This window comes from Artibeus jamaicensis, unplaced genomic scaffold (assembly GCF_021234435.1).
Source record: "Artibeus jamaicensis isolate MK-2021 breed Jamaican fruit bat unplaced genomic scaffold, CSHL_Jam_final contig_3214, whole genome shotgun sequence".
Classification (NCBI taxonomy): Eukaryota; Metazoa; Chordata; class Mammalia; order Chiroptera; family Phyllostomidae; genus Artibeus; species Artibeus jamaicensis.
In genome coordinates, this window is record NW_026521760.1 from 1216580 (window position 1) to 1239104 (window position 22525).

Here is a 22525-nt window from a genome sequence, read left to right on the forward strand (position 1 = left end):
CCCTAATGAAAAACGTCAAAGGGAAGCATTTTGCAAATGTGGATAAAGTGAAACAAGCAACAGAAGCACTGAAAGGCATCAAAATTGACAAGTTCAAACTCTTTTGAGCAGTTGAAAAAAATGTCTTGATAGATATATTGCATCAAATGGAGAGTACTTTCAAGATGACTGAAGTTTAAGCATGTAAGAATTAATACAGAATTTTAAATAAATAAATACTGGGGTTTTGGGGTCCCCTCCTCATAAATTCCCTTGACTGTTTTTATAACTGCCAATTTGTACATCTCAGTCTTTCTCACTTTTTTCGCCCATCCCTCCAAACCCCTTCTGGTTTGGGAACCATCAGTTTTTCTCTTATCAGTGAGTTTGTTTATTTTCTTTTTTTAGGTTGTTGCACATATAAGTAAAAGCATATGGTGTTTGTCTTTCCCGAACTTGTTTCACTTAGCAAAATATACTCTAGGTCCATTCATATTATTTCAAATGACAAGATTCATTCTGTTTTATGGCTAATATTCCATTGCATGTTGAGCTGTTGTGAATTCTTTATTTTAGATATTTTGAATATTAACCCCTTCTTAGGTATATCATCTGCAAATATCTTCTCCCATTTAGTAGGTTACCTTTTTGTTTTGTTGATGGTTTTCTTTGTTGTGCAAAATCTTTTTAGTTTGATATAGTTTCATTTATTTATTTTTGTTTTTGTTGTTTTTGTCCTAGGAGACCAAACAAATATTGCTAAGACAAATGTCAGAGAATTTATTGCTTATGTTTTCTAAGTCTTTAATCCATATTGAGTTTGTTTTTGCATATGGTATAAAAAAGTGGCGTAAGTTCAGTTTTTAAAATGTATCCAGTTTTCCCAACACCATTTATTGAAGACACTCCCTTTACCCTAATGTATATTCTTGCCTCCTTTATCATAGATTAATTAACCCAATAAGCATGAATTTCTTTCTGGGCTTTCTTTTCTGTACCATTGATCTATGTGTTTGTTTTATTCTAGTGCCAGCTGTTTTGTTTGCTGTAGCCTTACAGTGTAGTTCAATATCAAATAGTATGATACCTCCAACTTTGTTCTCTTTCAAGATTGCTAAGGCTATTTGGGATCTTTTGTGGTTCCATATAAATTTTAGAATTGTTTGTTTTATTTCTGTGAAAAGTGCCATTGGAATTTTGATAGTGATTGCATTGAATCTGTAGATTGCTGTGGGTAGTGTGGATATTTTAACGATGCTAACTCTTTTTGTTCATGAACATGGTATATGTTTTTAATTACTGTGTTTTAAGTTTTGAGAAAATGTAAATTTTATTTGATATTTGGTCTTTACTGTTTACCACTTATTAGAACTGAAATTATAATTGACAGTATATTTGCTTTTCAGGAAAGTGGGTGCTAACTAAGGACTACATAATTCATAGTGCCAGAAGTGGCAGATGGCTTGATGAAACAACTTATGAATGGGGATATAAAATTGAAAAAGATTCCCATTATTCACCTCAAATGCAATCTGCACCCAAAAGATGGCGTGAAGAACTGAAACGCACTGGTGCTCCAGGAGCCTTTCACAGATGGAAAGTTGTCCTCCTTGTTAGAGCTGATAAACGAAGTGATTCTCTTGTAAGGTAAGGTCAGACCTTATAAAGGCTAAGGCAGTTCTGAGAAAACTACTTTAATTTGCTTGAATACCTTTTAGTATTCCTTTGTAATTATTAGTTTAGTTGAAATGAGCCACGGTGGTTTACTCTTAGTAATTTCTTGTGATTACTTAGTTAACCCATTCATTCTACACATTTAAATGTATGTGTCTAACGAAACAAAGTGTATTTTCTAATATTGCTTTACATTAGTTTTGTGTTCTTTATTTTACTTTTCGTGCTTTTTTTTTTCCTTTTGGCCAGTCAAGGCATATATATATTTTTTTAATTTTAACAGCACTTGCAGATTTTTGCAAGCAAAATATTACTTTTATCACATCTGTTCTCCAGGTTTATATAGTGTACTGTTCAACAGTAGGGCTCATACTGTTAACATCATAATTTCATTTCTTTTATACTTTATATCATATTTTAAAAAGTGTTTTTGTTGGATAAATTAATTCTAAGATTGCCATGACTTTGGGGAGGGGAGGATGCAGAGACTTCTTTTTTGTCACTAGCAGAAGTATAATTTATAGACAATAATATGCACGCATTTTAAGTGTCCATATTGATGAGTTTGAATAAATTTATACACCTTTGTTAATCCCCATTACAATCAAGATCTGTAACATTTACATCATCCTACAACTTTTGTTCTGTACCACCAATACCTGACAGCCACTGATATTTTTTGTCATTGTAGGTCAGATTTGTTATTTTTCTTTAGAGGTTCATATAAATGTGATTATATTGTATAATATTCCTTTGATTTTGAGATATATTAAAATCATGAAGCAGCACTTTATTTTTTTGTTGCTGAGTAGTAGTCTATGGATATATCACATCAATTTATTCAGCCATTGATGAGCATTTATGGGATTTTTGCCTGTTTTTAATACTCATCTGAGGACATGCCCATTGATATTAGAGAGATGGGATAGGAGGAAGGGAGAGAGGGAGAAAAACATGAATGTGAGAGAGAAACAGCAGTCAGTTGCCTCTCGAACACACCCTGACTGGGGACAGAACCCACAACCCAAGCATGTACCCTGACCAAGGATCAAAGATAGGGACCCTGGCTGGTGCAGCTCAGTGGATTGAGCGCGGGCCTGCAAACCAGACAATCGCGGTTCGATTCCCAGTCAGGGCACATACTGGGGTTGCAGGCCAGTTCCCAGCAGGGGACGCATGAAAGGCAACCATACATTGATGTTTCTCTTCCTCTCTCCTTCCCTTCCCCTCTAAAGATAAATAAATAAAATCTTAAAAAAAAAAAAAGGAATCAAAGATAACCTTTTGGTTTATAGGACAACACTCCAACCAATTGAGCCACACCAGCCTGTGCTGTTTGTTTTTTCTAGTATGAATAAAGTTGCTATGAACATATCAGTGCAAGTTTTCATGGAGACAAGTTTTCAGGAATGAAATTGCTGGCTCAAGTGGCTGTTGTATGCTTAACATTTTATGAATATACCAAACTATTTCCCAAAGTAGTTGTACTGTTTTACAAACCTACCAGCAGTGTATGAGAGTTCTGGTTGCTCTGCAGTTATAGTTGGCACTGTAGTTGAAAATCAGTTTACCATATTTGTGTGGTCTGTTTCTGGGCTTCTCATTTGGTTCCATTGGTATCTATGTTGACCTATGCAAACAACACACTGTTTAATTACTGTAGCTTTATAGTGAGTCTTGAAATCAGGTAGTATGAATCCTCCAGTCTTGTCTTTTTCAAATTTGTTTTAGTGATTCTTTTTTTTTTTTTTTTTAATCTTTAGAGGGGAAGGGAAGGAAAGAGGGAGAGAAATATCAATGTATGGTTGCCTCTAGTGTGTCCCCTGCAGGGAACTGGCCTACAACCCAGGCATGTACCCTGACTGGGAATCAAACCGTGATCCTTTGATTCACAGGCCCATGCTCAATCCACTGAGCTACACCAGCCAGAACTGTTTTAGTGATTCTTGATCCTTTATATTTCCATATACATTTTAGAGTTAGCTTGCCAACTTCTACAGAGACACAAGCTGGAATTTTAATACTGGAATTGTGTTGAAGTCAGATTGGGGAGAATTGAGATCTTAACAATATTGAGTTGTCCTGTCAAATTATATATCCATCCAAGTCTTTTAAAATTTTTTAAAATTTTAATTATTTTTAAGTTCCTGTCATTAAAGTTTTATAGTTTTCATTGTATAAATTTTGCACATGTTAAATTTAATCCTAGGTACTCAGTGTTCTGGAATGCAATTATAAATGGATTGCTCTGAAAGTTTTATCTACATCTGTTAAGATAATTGGCTTTTCTCCTTTATTTTTTAATATAGTAAATTGTTCTTTCAATTCTTAAGTGTTAAACCAAACTTTTGTCCCTGAAATAAACTTTATTTTAGTTTATTATTCATTTTTAAGAATTATTTATTGTATTTGCAAATATTTTATTAAGAATTTTTGTAATTTCAACCTGCAAAATGACATCTGTGACAAAATCTAACTTAATATCATGGAGTCTTTTTTTCCTTCCATAATTGGGAAGAAGACATGAATGCTTACTGTAGCCATTTCTACAGGTATTAGGCAGTGCAATAAGGCAAAGAAACTAAATAAGAGCGTAGAGTTGGAAAGAAACAAAAACGAAATAATTGTTTTTATTTTAAAAGCCATGATCATGTACTAAATAATTTACCAGAAAAAAAATGTTATTGTACTAACTAGTGAATTTAGCAGGATCACAGGATAACTATAAAAATTGTTTTTATATTCTAGTAATGAACAATTGGAAATTAAAATTTAAAAGTCAAGATGACTTTTGCTTTTTAGTGGTTTGATTATGTGTCCAGATGTGTGTGTGTGTGTGTGTTAATTTGTGTTTATGCTATTGCTTGGGGTTCTCTGAGTCTTGAACACATGCAGGTGTTTTTGTCCTATATTAGTTATGGAAAATTTTCCACCATTGTATTTTAAGTATTTATTCTATTGTATTTTTTCCTTGTGGACTGCTCTCCCCATATTTTGGACCATGTGATTATCTTACACAGTTTTTGTATGCTTTGTTCTGTTTATTTTTCATTTTGTGTTTTCATTGTATAATTTCTATTGACCTATCATCAAGTTCAGCAATTTCTTCCTTAGTTTTGTGCATTCCACTGTCAAACAAATTTTTCTTTCATATGGTATCTTTTATTTCTACCATTTCCATTGTACTCTCTTCCGGGTTCCCCATCTCTTCATGTAGATTGTTCACCTTTTTCCTATATCCTTTAACATGTTAGTCACAGTTATTTTAAAGTCACTTTCTGATAATTTCAATGTCTGAATCATCTCTATGTCCTGTTTATTCCTTTATATCTTGACAATCATTTTTTTTCTTGCTTTTTGTGGATGCCTTTATTTATATCTAAAAACATATTCTGCCTCTTCTGTAAAGTTAAGTTAGGTAGGAGTGGTTGAGTTAACCTTGTCAGTTGAGCTTGGTTTGGGTTTTTTAATGGTTATAGTCACCTTCAGTGCATCATTTCCGTTTATTCCAGCAGTGGGTTACCATTTCTTTGGCTTAGTGTAGGACCTGGGTTGCTAGAGGGTTTTTAATTAGTTTTCTTTCTTCACTCTCAGCTTTCTGTAGTCCCTGTACTACTGAAAGGACTCTTAAATGGACTCATAAAAGGATTCTCTCTTCATCCTCTTCCTGTCTAGCTTGTTACTCATTTCTGTGGTGGGGTTTAAGGGTGGATGTATTCTGAGTGCTGCTGGCTAAGCTCTATTCTTAATCATTCTTTGTGTTTTTGGTCCCTGGGCTTAGGACTTTCTCAATGTTTATGTCTCAGTCCTCCAAGGCAACCATATTCTGCCTGCCATCTATGGACAGGGTCTTGGTTAAAAAAAGAATTTCTATCCACTACCCAATATTAGATCTCTGCATTGTATTGGTGCAGGATCCTAAGCCTTAGTGGCATTCTTGCCCCTCTTCCAGGGATAGATGGCTTTTGCTTCTGTCCCTCAACCAGAAACAGTGGATCTTCTTTTGGGCTGCACTGCAGTTTTCCTGTCCCTCCATGGAGACAGATAGATTTATTTCCAGTCTCAGCAGAAGCAGTGCACCTTTCCTCAGTTCTGATGGTAGAATACTTTTTTCCTTTACCCAGATGGCTTAAGGCTCTTGTATATGAAAGGAGGATCCAGGGAAGTGGGTCTGGTTTTATGTGTGGCAAAGAGGTTGCATTCGAGAGTGGGCTTTCATTGTGTCAAGGACTCCTACTTAAGAGTAAACTGTCTTTCTACCTATACCTGGCCTAAAATTTAAAAAAAAAAAAATCTGGATTCTTATTTGCTTTGATGACAACCACTTCTCTCCTGCGCCCTGGCAAAAATGAAATAGTTTGAGTGTTGGAATCTCTATGGAAACTCAGTTTCTTGGTTGGCTTAGTTCCTCAGTTCTCTGACAGGTTCAGGCAAAATTATGATTTTTATAAATTATTTGACTTTTTTATTAGGTGGTAGCAGTGTTCTCTTGTGGCTTTCTAAATCCTAGCCAGAATCAGAACTTTCTGTGAAACTTTTTGGATATATGTGTCTGTGTGTGTGTCTTATGAATCTAAATGTAAAGTATATTTCCTAATGTATATTAGAGTTAAACTTTTTCAAAAGCTAATTAGAGGAAAGTTGGCAGTTAGTTTCATTTTTTTTTGTGGTTCAGAATTATTTCCTTGGAGGTAGGTTGCTGTCTGAGGTAGCTACTTCCTTAGAATTCTTTCACCATTTCTTTGGCTTATTGAAGTGACTTTTCCTGAGGAAGTGAATTTAATCTTGATTTTTAAAAGCCTATTCCATATCAAGCAATTGATAAATAGAATGAATAGCCCCATTCCTTAAGCATCTGTTCTGGAAAACTTATAATTTAAGAAATCACTGCAGTAGTTATTCTTCATAGCACTTAAATATGCCAAAGGAATTTAACTCCTTTCAGAAAACTACTCCTACTCCAAGGAAGTATAATTGATTTAGATAATTTGACTGAATATACTTACTATTTATATTCTTATTTAGAGTTTTGGAGGCTGGAAAAGCAAACGTTATTTTACCAAAAAGTTCATCAAGTGGAATAACTCATGTGATTGCCAGTAATGCAAGAATCAAAGCTGAGCAAGAAAAAGATAACTTTAAGGCTCCATTTTATCCAATTCAGTATCTAGGGGATTTTCTTTTAGAGGTAAGTGAAATAAATGAACACATTTTTTAAAGTTTATTTTATAAATTACTCATGTAGTAAGGTGAGACGGGACCCACCAAAAGCCAGAATTTATTTATTAAAAAATGTGTATTTATTCTTACATGTTTAAACTTTAGTCATCCTCAAAGTACTCTCCATTTGATGCAGTCTACCCATTGAGACTTTTTTCCACTGCTCAAACTAGTTTTTAAACTCATCGATTTTGACGCCTTTTAATGCTTCTGCTGTCTTTTTGTTTGTTAGTTTGTTTGTTTATCTCTTCCATAATGGCAAAATGTTTCCCTTTGAGGACTTTTTCATCTGGGGAAACAGACAGAACAGTCACTGGGGGCAAGATCATTCAGTGGGGGTGAATAGGAGGAGGGTGGGGCACAGGGGTCACCCCGAGTTTTTGGTCAAAAACTGTTGAACACTTAGTACAGTGTGGGCAGGTGTGCTTGTAAATAAAATCACCCATCATAAAATGGGCAAATACGTTGAAAGAGTCTTCAAAACAAATTCACTGGAGCTGAATGCTGCTTCTCACAACAGTGCCAGCTGGTTGCAGATGGGTTCCTAGTGGGGCAACACTTACCTAGTGGGGGAAGCCAGTACTACAAGGCATCCACCCTCCAGAAGATAATTCCATTTTTTGAGTGTGTCCCCTTGTACAGTAAAATTATGTTCTGAATTTTGAAAATATAATGGTTGAAAGTAATTAAAATGACATTTTAGACATTTGCACTCAGTTATTTTAAGTATCCAAGAATACTTATGATAATTTTGTCTTGAGTTTCTTTTTTTATTTTCAAGTGTTTTAATGATGTTTACCACAAAATAATTTTAAGCATTTTAATGTAAGTATAAATGAAATAGCAGTGGGCTATCTATCATATGGGAATTTGGGGTTTATTTTATACAATTTGTTAAAGAGGAGCTAGTTCTAAGAATTTAGAATTTTTTTTTTCTCTATTCTTCTACCTACCTCTTCCCACTTGGCGCATATACCACTGCTTAAGTAGTTTGAAAGGAAACGACTCCAGAAGAACCCCTCTGGAACTAAGCAAAGAAGAATTTTAAAGAAGGGTCACTCAAGTAGAAGAGAAACCTAAGTTATCTGAAACTGATCCTTTTCCTTCCAGGAAAAACTGTCTTCTTCTTTGGTGTTTTCATCTCAAAGGAAACCATAAGCTTTTATGTAATAATTCATGTTGGAGACCTGGGAATCACCCTTGAAACCTTCCTTGCCCTTATTCCCCAGTTGTCAGTTACCAAGGCCTATTGATTTTATTTCAAATACCTCTTCTATCAAGTTGCTTTTCTCCTTTTGTTTTATTTTTATTTAAGTTTTAATAATTTTTATTTTATTTTATTTTTTATTGAATTTATTGGGGTGACATTGGTTAATAAAATTATATACATTTCAGGTGTATGATTCTATAATACATCATCTGTATATTGTATTGTATGCTCTCCACCCAGAGTCAAGTCTCCTCCTTCCACCACCATTTAGCCCTTCTTTATCCTCTTCTATCTCCTCCCATTTTCCTCTCTCCCCCATTTTTTCCTCTGGTAATCACTATACTGTTGTCTGTGTCTTTACATTCTATTTTGTTTTATTTTTCTTTGCTTAATCCCTTTACCTTTTTCACCCACCCCCCCCAAACTTCCTTCTTTCTGACAACTGTCAGTCTGTTCTCTATATCTGTAAGTCTGTTTCATTTTGTTTGTTGGTTTATTTTGTTAATGAGATTCCACATGTAAGTGAAATCATATGGTATTTGTCTCTCTATGACTGGCTTATTTCACTTAGCATAGTACTCTCCAGGTCCATCCATGTTGTCACAAAAGGTAAGATTTCCTTCTTTTTTTAAGGCCTGTTAGTATCCTATTGTGTAAATATACCAGAGATTTTTACCCACTCATCTACTGATCGGAAGTTGGGCTGCTTCCACATCTTGGCTATTGTCAGTAACATTGCAATGAACGTAGGGTGGATACAGAGTGGGGCAAAAGTGGGTTCAGTAGTTCGAATGGAAAATAATACAGGAATAAACTCTGTTTTGTGTTGACTATAAACATGTATTTGCCTTATCCTGTATATCTTTCTAATTAGTGTCTCAAGTTTCTTTGGATAAATTCCCAGAAGTGGAATTACTGGGTTATAAGTCATTCCCATTTTTAAGTTTTTGAGGAATCTCCATACTATTTTCCATAGTGACTGCATCAATCTATATTCCCAGCGGTGGAAGGAGGGTTTCCTTTTCTATTACTCCTTGCCAGCACTTGTTTGTTGATTTATTGTTGGTAGTCATTCTGACAGGTGTGAGGTGATATCACATGGTAGTTTTAATTTGCATTTCTCTGATGACTAAGTGACATTGAGCATCTATTCATATGTCTGTTGGCCATCTTTATGTCCTCTTAATTCAGCTTCTTTGTTCATTTTTTAATTGAATTGCTTTAGGTTTTGTTTTTACTTGTTTTGCTGTCGAGTTTTGTGAGGTTACAAGGTTTTGATATCAACCCTTTATCATATGTCATTGATGAATATGTTCCCCCATTCATTGGGTTGTCTTTTAATTTTGTTGTTGGTTTCCTTTGCTGTGCAAAAACTTTAGTTTGATGTTATACTACCATCATACTGAGTTTATCCTCCTTACCCTGTGTTCCTGGACTAGAGTCCTAATTAGTCTTCCTGTTACCCTACCTTTACACTCTTGCTAATGTCCTAATTACTCTTCCCTTTTCTTTCTCTCGTTCATGGTACTTTATTCAAAAAGGAACAGCCAAAATGTTCTCTCTAAAACAATTCTGATTCTGTTACTCTCCCATTTAAAACCCTCCAGTGGTCTCCCATTGCCTTAAGATAATAAAGTTCTAAACCTCTAACATGGCTTACAGATTCCCATAGGATACCTGTCTCTCCTACCTGCTCCACTTTTTTCTGTGCTCACTCTACAATAACAAAACTACCTTCTCCCAGTTTCTGAACAGACTAAGCTACTTTCTACCTCAGTGTCTTCTCAGTAGCTATAGTCTCTGCTTGGCAATGTTCTCCCACTACTCTCTCACTCCCTGTGCTCATCATTCAGGTTCTGGAGATAATGTTGCCTTTTCAAGGAAGCCTCCTGATAACTGTATTAAGTTAGGTTCCCTATAATGGTGTTCTTATACCATTATTTTGCTTTATACTACCCATTTAATTATAATTAATTGGCTGATTACTTGGTTAATATCTATTTCCCTACTAAACCAAAAGTACCACCATGTCATCAAGGATGTTTCTTCCATAGTTATATCTGAATCATGCATAAAACCTGGTACATGAGTTCTCATTTTATGTCTGTCAGGTCAATAAGGAAATTATAAAAAACCTTTGAGTGTTCCAAACGTAGATGTATATTCTATATTTGCCTTTTCTTACTGAATAGCATCATTGTAGATTGGAAATTTGACCTTACTTCAAGGAATAACTCTTGAAAGTGATTGATCTAGGAATGGGCATGTGAACCAGGTCTGAACTCCACAACATGAAAAGAGGTGTATAAAAACTTCCTGGAAGTTTATTCTTCGTTCTGAAAAGAAAGCCACTGGTAGCCTGGCTCCTGCTAAATGTAAAGATGGAAGAATGCAACCTAAATTACCACTAGTAGCCATTCTTTGACTATGAGGAGAAGTAGCCACAGGATGAAACCAACTCTATAGAGAGAAAAGTATAGTGACATAATCTAGACCCTTACTAAGATACTTCAGTTGCTGGATTAACCAACCCTGAAAACTTAGTGTTAGACCACATTGCCATTCGGTGAGGTAGCATATTTCCATATTTAAGTTAGTTTGAGTTGGTTTTCTATTGTAGCCAAAAGCATTCTGATTTACATATCTGAACAGTTTAAAGGTAGAATTAACTGTCAACAGAATGAAAGCCATTCTTAAACACACAGGTTAGTAAAAGTACCCGAATTTTCCCCTTTTCATGGCAAGAAATGATTCAAATACAAAATGTTTTATCCACAGTCTTTTTTGCAGTAATCTGAAAACCTTCAGATATACTGGAGGGAAGCAATAATATATATCAACTAAAACTAGCAGATAATTTCTAATTTATATTTGTTTTTAGGATACATTGTTTTATTAGTTCTGGCTTAAGACAGCTGGGAGTTCATAACCATTCAGTCCAAATAACAAAGGCATTTTGTGATCACTTCCAAGGAGAAAATATTTAATTTTCATGTCTCGCCTTTCTTCTGCATCTTTGGCATAGAACATATTTACATTGTTCATTAGATGGATTCTGTGGTGTCCTCTAAAAATTGCTATTAAAATCGCTGAGTTAAAAGTAACAATTAGGAAATTGTTAAAGTAAACTTTTGTTTAACGTAATTACATCTTTTAGAAATCTGCTGTGTAACAGAATCAGGAATCTGTTTCGTTTAAGTTTATAGATACATACTGAAGACTTTTGTTGTAACAGGCAATATGCTATATACTAGGGAAAATGAATAATACTACACCTCAGACTTCAAGGTACTTACTATTTAGTGGTGAAAACAGTACATTGAAACTATTAATTACAGTTAGCGTATATCGTGCATTGGTAAAATAGTGTTCAAGGTTCAGGAATGCAAAGAAACAAAAATGACTAATGTGTCTCATTTGTTTAACCCAAGGAAGGCATCGCAGAAAGGGGAGCATACTTAGGAATACTTAACTACCTGCTTAGGAGAGGAGATGAAATTAACCACAGAAAAGTCTCATGGAGATGTAGGAATAATTAAAAATACAGTTTTTGCGTCAGATCCATAAATTTGTGACCCAGGTTTATAATTTATTCATGACCATATGAAAGTTATTTATCCTGTGAATGAGTTTTTTTTTTGTATATAGAAGATAATACTTACTTTACTTTAATTTTTGTGAGAATTGTTACAGCTATTATTTTGGACTAATATTTGTTGAGTAATTACCTTGTAATTACCATGCTAAGTATTTTCAATGCTTAATCTTATTTTAAACCTGATGCTTTTGTGGGGTATGCATTAAGGCCCCCTTTTGCAGTTGGTGATGTGAGGTACAGATTAATTTGCCCATGATCCCACAGCTATGTCATATCAAAAATTTAAAGCCATGCCCTCAATAAATTTTAAGACTTCCTCCTCAAATATTCCTTTCTTTCTATCATTTTGGGTATTATTAGATTCCCTTTATACTCACCTAGTCTCTTTCTAGGTAGTTAAAAATACCTAATGCTATAAAAATAATACCATACACTAGTAGTTAATCAGAGGATTATAATACATCATTTAAGAATTAGGGAATAAATACAAGTTAAGGACCATACAGAGCACTCAAAAGAACTTTGTTTTTTTATTTGACCTCTCTGGCTCTCCATATGGTCTCATGAATTCATTCAAATTGCATAGCAAATGCCATAGCAAATCAAGTAATAAGGCCTGGAGACCAGACTATACCTCTGCCTTGTCCAGAACAGGAAACCAAGTCAAAGATCTGCATCAAGGCAGGCCAACGGTTATTGCCACATAGCTCTGCTCTACATGTAGATAACAGAATGATTTACTGAATGGTAGGCTTTGGTCCTTTGTTTGGAATATACCTGGTATTATGCTATATAAAATACACTAGGCATGACCCTTCTTTCCTGCATCATATAGGAGACTGTCACCTAACAGAGTGTACTAAAAGTATGTAGTTGGAACAAAGGAAATATTTATAGAGTAAGAAATAAGAAATGAATATTTATAGATAAATAAAATAATTCCTATAAATTTTATAAGAGTAGCCAATTGGAGAGACTATTGGTGGCTTGGAAAAATTTATATGTTGATCATTTGTTTGGCTGTCCAGAAAATAGATCCTTTTATTTTAAGTTTTTCATATGCAATAGTTTATTTATCAGGTTATGGTTTTGAATAAGTTAATTTATATAGGGTGCTTACAGTGTCCTTCCTAATTCATAGATCAATATATGGCATCTGAAGTGAATATATAAGTAAATATATTCAAGATTAGAAGGTGTGTTCTTGCCTAATTGCTAATGATAATAGTATGTATGTTCTTTTGCATTTTTTGTGTAACCAGAATCTATATGGGGTTAATTTATCCTGTATTTTAGACATTTCTTGATGAAGTAGGACTGAGGATTTATCCTTCTCTTGTCAACCATGTGAAATTTAAAGCCAGAAGCTCATTTTATCCTACTTCAAGTTGTCCACAACAGAAATTGTTATTTGTACAGAGTAATTCTTTCCTTGATGCTAGAAATAAGGAAGAAACATCTTCATTTTTTTAGTTTTCAGTTTCACTTAATTCAATCAGCTACTCTCAGAGATTGTTTTCTATTTGCAGGATTGGAGCCTGGTAAAGGGCCTCATACTTGCATAGGAAGCTTAGTACAAGGGAACGAGAACCAAAGATACACTACAGGCATTACCATATTCTAGCTTACCCATATTTTTTAGACCATAGGACAGACCCAGGTTTTAGAGAAGGAAAATAGGAAAAAAAAAATTGAAGCAAAAAACGTGGTAAAATATTTAATAACATAAATAACATGATATTTCACCAATGTAAATGTAAAGCTACATTCGGACTATGAGACACACCCCCATTTTCCTCCCAACTTTGTGGGGGAAGGTGCATCTTAAAGTCCAAAAAACGCAGTACGTCATAACTGTTCCCTAGGAACACAGTGATTTTCTAGTCTCTTTGTGTAAAGGTAGTGACTTTGAATACTTATGTTTCATAAGTACATTTGGGACCTGTCATGAACTCAACTTTGCTCCTGACTGTTTATTCTACCAAACTTCTAGAATTATTTATATACATGTATATATGCAAATATTTTTTAAATTGTTGGTAGGTGGTTTATGAACCAGTTTGGATTTCTTTAAGTGAAGCTATTACTCAGCCTGTTTTTCTCTCTGTGTGGAACACTTGTAAATGAAAAATCTTATCAGTAAAAAACTGAAAAATAATGTGAGAAGTAATCTATAATCTGAAGATTTTGTATCTAATTGTAATTTTAACTTGGACAGGGACTGGATAATGTCATTTTGTTAGTAATTATTTTAAAAAAGGATTTATTGTGATTAGACCAGCAAGGTATCAGCTTTTATTGAGATACACAGAAGTCACTTTATTATTCAGAACCTTTGTTATAATGATTTTTTCCCCCTGAAAAAAATCACTAGGGTTTAATAATCTTTAATTTGGGAGAATGCATTTCACCTACTTGTTTGTTTGGCTACCAAAGTATTATACAATTATAGATAAAGTTGAATACCATGAAAAGTAGAATTATATTAAAATTATACTTAATTGTCTAAACCATTTTTACATACATACAGAAAGAAATTCAAAATGATGAAGATTCCCAGACCAGTTCTGTTTGGACTAAACATAGCAATCAAGAAAATAACAAAGATTTCAGGAAAGATACGGGTTTTCTTGAAATGAAAGGTGCCTTCAGAGAGACCATGTGTAGAACCCAGGTAAAACTTCATTGGCTGAAAAAAAAGTACATTTCTGGTTCTTACAGAATTGTTTGAGAGGCAATAGAAATAACATGGACTTTGGAATCACAGAGCTGGTATTTGAACCCAACTGTTTTAAAGACTGATTTGAGCATATTAGGATATTGCCCTATGTCTCTGTTTTGAGATTCTTTTTGAACTAATGCATATATGCATACAGAAACATAGTTCCTAAAACACAATATATTGTCAACACATAATTACTTAGAAATCTGCTCTATGCTTAATATAATGAACGTGTCTCACAAAGGATTTTTATCAGCACTATGTATATATTCATAATTCATCATCTAAATTCAAGTATTTTACTGAATATAGAACACATTTTTTAAATGACACAAATGAATTCTGTTTTCATAAAATGCAAAACAAAAAACAGGAATGACTTTGAACTTGAAGCAATGAAAAGAACTTTAAGACAGCATATACATGGCTGTCAATTAAAAATTTTTAAATAGCAGCAGCAACCAAAAAAGGGCACGATTAATTCAATTTCATATTGTGTTTTATAGAACAGACTGTTTGAGTTAACTTACCAAATCATTAGCCTAGTAATTATTATTATTTAGTCTAAACTAAAATGTATTTAGATGTGACTAGGAAGGAATTAAAAACAAATTCTGTTTTACTGCATCTTATCAAAAATTTTACAAAGAGAATTATAGGATCAATTTGGAACTTAATAAACTGAACAGTACTTCAAGAAATTTTATATGGAGAGTTTAGATAAAACTTTCTAAGAGTTTAAAATATTTTTTTATTTTTTCTGGCTTTCCCAAAGTATAGTTGATATTTATGTGACTTAGAAGACTACTACTTTCTTTTTAAGATTTTGTTTATTTATTTTTAGAGAGAGGAGAAGGGAGGGGAGAAAGAGAGGGAGAGAAACATCATTGTGTGGTTGCCTCCCACATGCCCCCCAACTGGGGACCTGGCCCACAACCCAGGCATGTGCCCTGACTGGGAATTAAACCAATGACCCTTTGGTTCACAGGATGGTGCTCAATCCACTGAGCCACACCAGGCAGGACGAGAATACTACTACTTTCTGTGATTAACTACATGTACGTGATCTTAAGAAGAGGCTATTTGAGTTGATGTGTCAATTTGCAATTATAGACCACAATCTAAATATTTTTAATTTAGAAAGGAATGATGAAGTTATTAAAATAAAATTTTTTATTGAACATGAAAAAAGAATCAAAAGGATATTTCATGAAAGAAATAGAACTTATTAAAATATAGCTTATATATACCTTGAACTCCTTTTAGGATTTGAGGATACAGTTATAACTCATGTAGAAATTTGTATTCTTTAATTTAAATTATTTTTAATTATTCATTAATTTTTAGAGGGAGGAAGGTAGGGAGAAAGAGAGAGATACATCAGTGTGTGGTTGTCTTTCACATGCCCCCTCCTGGAGACCTATCCACAACTCAGGTATGTGTCCTAGATTGGGAGTTGAACTGAACCTACAACCTTTTGGTTTGTAGGCTGGCATGTGATCCACTGAGCCACACCAGCCATGGCATAAAATAAGTTTCTTAATATAATTAACAATATAGCTTGTGATACACCATACTGTGTTTAATGGTATTATACTTGAGTCCTGTAAAATGATTTTCTTGAGGCCCTGGCTGGTATAGCTCTGGATTGAGCTAGGGCCTGTGAACCACACGATCGTGGTTCGATTCCCAGTTAGGGCACATGCCTGGGTTGCAGGCCAGTTCCCAGCAGGGGCCTCATGAGAGGCAACCACACATTGATATTTCTCTCCCTCTCCCCTTCTCTCCTTCTCCTTCTCTCCCTCTCTAAAAATAAATAAATAAATAAAATCTTTCTTGAGATGTTTCATTTGATATGCCTAATAATGGCAAGATTCTATTTGATCTGCAGCCTCAATTATTTTTACAAACATTTGGAAAAGTAAAATAATGAAATTAACTGTATTCCATTCAACAAATCATATGATAGAAGAAAAAAAGATTCCCAGAAAGACTAAGTTAATAAAATTAAAGCTCCTAATTAAATGTATATGTAAACATAATATAAGCCTTTGTGAACTAAAAATCTACATTTTCTACTTCATGGTAAAACTATAATGTAATATAATTCACAAGACTCTTTACAGTATTTAATATCACATGTATGTTTTACAAAAGCTACCTTCCTGAGTGGGTTTTTCTGTTGTGACTTGCTTTGGTTGTGTTAAGGTTATGGTTAACCTACAGTCTAATTAAAATACTTTTATAAACATGCAGAAAAAATTTCAGAATCATGAGGAAGATCTTAATATTTCTATTTTCACTGAACATCACAAAAAAGAAAAATTCAGAGAGTCCAGTAAATATTTAAAATTTATTAAAACAAGAAAAGCTTTAAGAAGGCACACAGATAGAAATCAGGTAAGATCTTCCAAATGAAAATTAATATTGATTTTACAGTTCTTTTTTAAATATACCAGATATGTCAGTTCTTTTCTAAATGTACCAAGTCTGTCAATCATGAAAATTTTTTAATTATATGTACAAAAGTATTTCTAAAGCATTTATGCACAGTTTTTCAAAGAATACAAAAATGAGTGCTGTGTTAATCCAACAACTAGGTTAAGAGGTAAAGTATTCCCTGTGTGTGTGTGTTATTTCCACACCGCATCTGTTTTTCTTCCTCTTACCTATTGGGAAGCTCTGTCTCAGAATTGGTTTTATTTTCTTCTTTTTCATTATAGTTTTACCAGCGATCACTGTATCCCTGATGATACATATCTCTAACAATATATTCCCTTTAGTTTTGACTGTTAATGAACTTTTTTCAGTTCATGGTATTTGTAAGTCTTCTTTGACTATTTTTTTTCTAGTATATATAGTTTTTCATTTTTGCATAATTTTATCTTCTGTCTATTTTACTACTGATAAGTTTTGGATTTCTTTATGTTCTGTTTTCTATTGGTTGGTTGATTTTTGCAATTATGAACAATCCTGCCATAAACAGTGAACATTGTTTAAATTTTATTTATTTATTTATTCTTAATTCTCACCTGAGGGCATGATTATTTATTTTTAGAGAATGGGGAAGGGAGAGAGAAAGAGAAACATCAGTGTGAGAGAAAAACATTGATTGGTTGCCTCCCATATGCCCCCTGACCTGGAACTGAACCAAAACCTAAGCATGTGCCCTGACTAGGAATTGAACCCATGACTCACCTTTCAGCTTTCAGGACAATGCTCCAACCGCCTGAGCCACAGAGGTCAGGGCAATAATGTGAACATTTTTTTAAGTGTGTGTTCAAGAGTTTCTCTAGCTTAGGATATACTCCAGGAATAGAATTCTTATGCTGGCCCATAAGGACTTTGCATGTTCAACAGTACTAGATAACATCCAACTCTTTTCCAAAATATTGTACTTAGGAGATACCCCCTCCAACAGTGGATGAGGGTTTCTATTGTATATAACTTTATTATTTTTTAAATATGTTATACTTGTCTTAAGTTTATTTGGAATTTATGACATATAGCATTCGTGTTGACATCGGTTTAATTGTGCTCCAAATACATGTAGAAGGAAGTTAAGAAAAAGCATGAAGACATTCAAAGGAGTTATGCTTTGAGGAAAAAAGACAAAAAAGAAAAAGAAAGAGGTTCCAAGAAGGACATCAAACATGACAAACTCAAAAGTACCTTAAGAGAGTACACATATCGAGATCAGGTAAAACTTTGTAAGCTAAGTGAAACAGTTTTAATTTTTTCTGGCTCTTCCCTAGTATAATGTAGGCATAAGTAATCTGCTTTTTATGATTTCTCACTGTGCACTGTTAAGTATAACCTGCACATCTTATTAAAAAAATGAGTTAATCTGGTATGATGTGCATAACTAATGTTATGATTAGCTTTGTTTCACAATGAAAGTATTTTTACATGTATACACAAAGAAATTGGAGTTAATAATCAGGATATTCGATTACATTTTGTTTTGCCTGAATGTAACAGAGAGAAACAACAAAAAAAGAGGCTAAAATTCTTAAAATGAAAAGTGCCTGAAGAAAAAATGTGTATGTATTTTGGTTGACACATTCTAATCTAATGATTAGTTTTTACCTTTCTCTTTTCTAGTGTAGTACAGACCATTTTATTAAGATAGCTTGTCTTTTTTTAAATATTTTATTTATTTTTCATGAGAGGGGAAGGGAAGGAGAAAGAGTGGGAGAGAAACATCAATGTGTGGTTGCCTCTCGTGAGTCCCCTGCTGGGAACTGGCCTGCAACCCAGGCATGTTCCCTGACTGGGAATCGAACCTCGATACTCTGGTTCGCAGGCCCGCGCTCAATCCACTGAGCTACACCAGCCAGGGCTAGCTTGTCTTTTAAATGGGATCATTCTTAAGGTAAATTTTCTAGCATATACTTTTATATTACCATTTAAACCACAGCGTGTGTGTGTGTGTGTGTGTGTGTGCACACATACTTATATATACAAATACATACATATACATATATATATTTAGGAGGCTCTTCAGAGAATGATGAGGGTAAAGAAATAATGGATCATGTTTTGTGAGAACAGGGCAACCAAGAAACAAAAGAGAGGTTCTAGGAGAGATTTGGGACAGGCTAAAATGAAAAATACCTTAAGAAAATGCATATGTAAATATCAGGTAAAACTTTCCAAATCAAAATGTTTGCTTTAAAATTTTATTTTTAATTTTTAAAGATTTTATTTATTTATTTTAGACAGAGGAGAAGGGAGGGAGAAAGAGAGGGAAAGAAACATCAGCGTGTGGTTCCTTCTCATGTGCCCCCTACAGGGGACCTGGCCAGCAACCCAGGCATGTGCCTAACTGGGAATCGAACCGGCAACCCTTTGGTTCACAGGCCAGTGCTCAATCCAGTAAACCATACCAGCCGGGGCTAAAATTTTTAAAAATTTTATTATATAATGTTTATATAATATTATTGTAAGGGTTTTTGCCTTCATTAATAGTTCGTTAATATGTCTTGTATTATATTGTCCATTGTAATACTAATCATTTGTGTTGACACTATCTATTGCACATTAAGGTACTTTTTTTCGTTTCTTTCCATGCAGAAAGAAGTGAAGATTTCTGTTTTTACTGATCATGCCAAAGACTCAAAAACCAAGGATATCAGGACAGATGTGGATATTGTTGAAATAAAAAATGCCTTAAGGAAGCACATATATAGAGCTCAGGTAGAATTTGGCATACTAAAAATTTTATATAGTTTCCTGTTCTTCTCTATTATAACGAAAATATAGGAATAGTAATAATAGTAATAGTAAATGGTTCATTATTATGTTCAGTATGTTGTAAAATAATGTGTTACTAATAGTAACGTATTTGGCTATTCAGTAAATATAATGAATTCTCTGCCTTTTATACCTCCATGATTACAGATAAATTATTTGTAACAAGATTTGCTGCCTTGCCCACAGCAACCACTGTTTATTCACCTTGCCCAGGCCTTCATCTAAAGGGAGGATTTCTTTAGTCTCCTGTCCTGGCTCCTTTCTTTTGCATAAGCACTTGGTGAGATCTGTGGAGAAGATCTTGCCATTAAGTGCAACCTCCCCTGATGTCTTAGATTTCCAGTAATTCTGTTGTCTTGTACCACTCACTTGACCTTTAGTTAGTGGTGAAAAATTTTAGCTGAAATTTTCTTACCCTCTTTAATTGAGGCCTCTTCTTTCTACCATGCTGTCTTAGAAAAATCAAGTCCCATATTGTTAGGGGCTCCTGTCTGTCTTCTCTTTCAGTCTAGTTGATTGTACTAAGGCCTTTGCTGTCTGATGGGTTCAAGAAAAATTATTTGGTAAAAATTTTAGTTTTTTATATAATTAGGATAGTATCTCTGTATTTGTTGCAGATATTTTTCTATTTTAATATTTTAAACAAATACAGTTATAGGAATTTTTAAACACTAGAGGAAGATTGATATGTGATTATATAGAAAATATGACTTTTTTCCTGTGGACCCTTATACAAAATGTTCTTCCTACTTATATTTCTAATTATTAGAATACTAAGGACAGTGGACCTCGCCAGGTCTTCAAAGTAAACATGACTTTACCTTTTAATTTATTTTAATTTAATTTAGAAGGAGAAAACAGAGAAAGTTCATACTCATCAGAGTACCATTACCCTAAAATGGTAGATGTCCTTGGCCTGAGGATACATGAGTATCAGATCCATTAATGGATCTTCCTGAATCTGTTTTATGAGTTTGGCCAAAGTTTGTAAGCTGAAATGTATTATTATTTTTTTTTACTAAAAATGTTTAATTTTTAATGATCTGGTTGCTGTTTTGTAGGCTATCAGATACAGCTGCGTTAGAATGGATAAACAACCAGTGTACAATGTAGAGGTAAGGACATGGAACAGAGTGTTGACAGGGGCAAAAATGAAGCTTTGTGTTTTGTTATTTTTAGTTATGTGATGTAAAGGAATGTGTGGTCTGCACAACAAAGCTCTCTGTTAAATTTTACTGTAGTTTCTCTCACTAGAAATGAAAACTAAAAATAGTATTATGTCAAAGCTTTAAAAAACTTTATATGGTAGTAAAAGCTAATAACAGGAATGAAAAACTTAGCTGTGCTCATCACAAGTGAGTTTTATACCCCTGTTCTCACATTTTATAGCTTTATAATTACTACTTCTAAAGTTGCAATATATTTACAAATGTCTGTTTCCTTTATATAATTATTCATTTCTTGAAAATGACTTTTATTTCACATAGTTTTTTAAAAAGAGTATTTTTGTTTCTTGACTAGTTCAAAGTAGTTACTTTTATTATTAAAAAATATTTTGACCAAGGGAATGTGTTTGGTGGGACTCTCAGAATTATATTCATGTCTACCCTCAGAGTGATTTTATAATTATAATAGCAGTTGTTTCTGAAAATCTTAATGGTGCTTGATGAATTCTAATGTATTTAGTATATCTTAAGAGACATAGTTTGCTTAGAGGTTTAAAAGAAAGGTAAAAAAATATTTTTACACCTGTGAATTATGTGTAGTTGTAGCTCCGACTTAGATTTCTTCATTGTCAGCCAGACATTGCAAATGCCTTTTAAGGGTTTTCTTTTAGAGATAGTGTTTTCCCTTTGTAAAGCAATAGAGAATTGCTTTATTTATTTATAGTAAATAAAACAGCAATATATTTTTTGCAGTGCCTTATAGTTGTAAAACACATTTATGTAAATAATTCTTTTTGAACCACCTAACAATTCTGTGAAATTATAAAGGCAGGATTTATCATCACTTTATATAGATGAGGAGATTACAGCTCCTTGGTAACTCAGGATTTGATCCCAGAATTCTATGACCCTTATCTTTTAGTCATAGAATCTTTCCTTTCTTAGGTTAAAAATGCTGAATTTCCCAGAGGTGTCTTAAATTTAATTGAAAGTCTCATAGAAGGCCAGTTTTTTAAAGAAGCGATTGAAGAACTTTCCTCTTTGCAAGCACATTATATCCCTCCTGTATGCCTTCTTCATGCTCTTCTAGAGAACATTCTACAGGTAAAAGCAATGTTTCAAAGAATGTTAAATGTGAACATTTTTTTTAATTTCTTGTATGTTTACAGCTAATTTTCTCTTTTCATTACTTCCTTGATTTCACTAGGTAATGTGGTTCCCATATATTACCATTTCTCTTCTGGTTTTAAACTATTTACTGGGTATCACTCTGAGTGCTTTTAACTTATTATTTTATCAGAATTTCCAAGATAATTTTATCTTGGATAAAATTTATCTGATTTTTTTTCTTGGCAATAAAGTATCCAGTATGAATGAAAATTTGATCTAGGATGCCATCTGGTAAAATCTCTGCTTCAGTACATTGATAATAATCATTTTTATTTATAGTATAGATAGACAACATGCTTTCTAAACTGTGAGAACCAATAGAAACAGTCTTCAGAGGTGACTCTCTAATCATATTCATCATCTAGGTGCCAATTTGAAGAAATAACAAATGTAAGCCTTGTCCGGCTAATGTTGGAAATAAGTAAGAGGAATGTTGCATGAAAATTTCTAACCTTCAGTTCCTTTTAGGTCATATTTGCGAACTCTTAATCTCACCACAATCAGTGAAAGTAAAACGAACATTTCATATA

General features: G+C 33.6%; 1 protein-coding gene across 4 annotated transcripts in view; it reads left to right on the top strand.

Moving 5' to 3' along the window:
• Positions 1-22525, top strand: part of SLF1 (SMC5-SMC6 complex localization factor 1) — a 65981-nt gene that overhangs the window by 10654 nt on the left and 32802 nt on the right. For 3 of the 4 annotated variants that reach the window (XM_037164127.2, XM_037164128.2, XM_053663578.1), the window contains exons 4-11: positions 1386-1626; positions 6679-6841; positions 14212-14355; positions 16660-16803; positions 17957-18103; positions 19480-19602; positions 20721-20774; positions 21771-21929. In XM_037164127.2, the coding sequence (XP_037020022.2) occupies positions 1386-1626; positions 6679-6841; positions 14212-14355; positions 16660-16803; positions 17957-18103; positions 19480-19602; positions 20721-20774; positions 21771-21929 (1175 nt within the window). The remainder of the gene's footprint in view (positions 1-1385; positions 1627-6678; positions 6842-14211; positions 14356-16659; positions 16804-17956; positions 18104-19479; positions 19603-20720; positions 20775-21770; positions 21930-22525) is intronic. The other variant, XM_037164129.2, reaches the window with a different exon arrangement.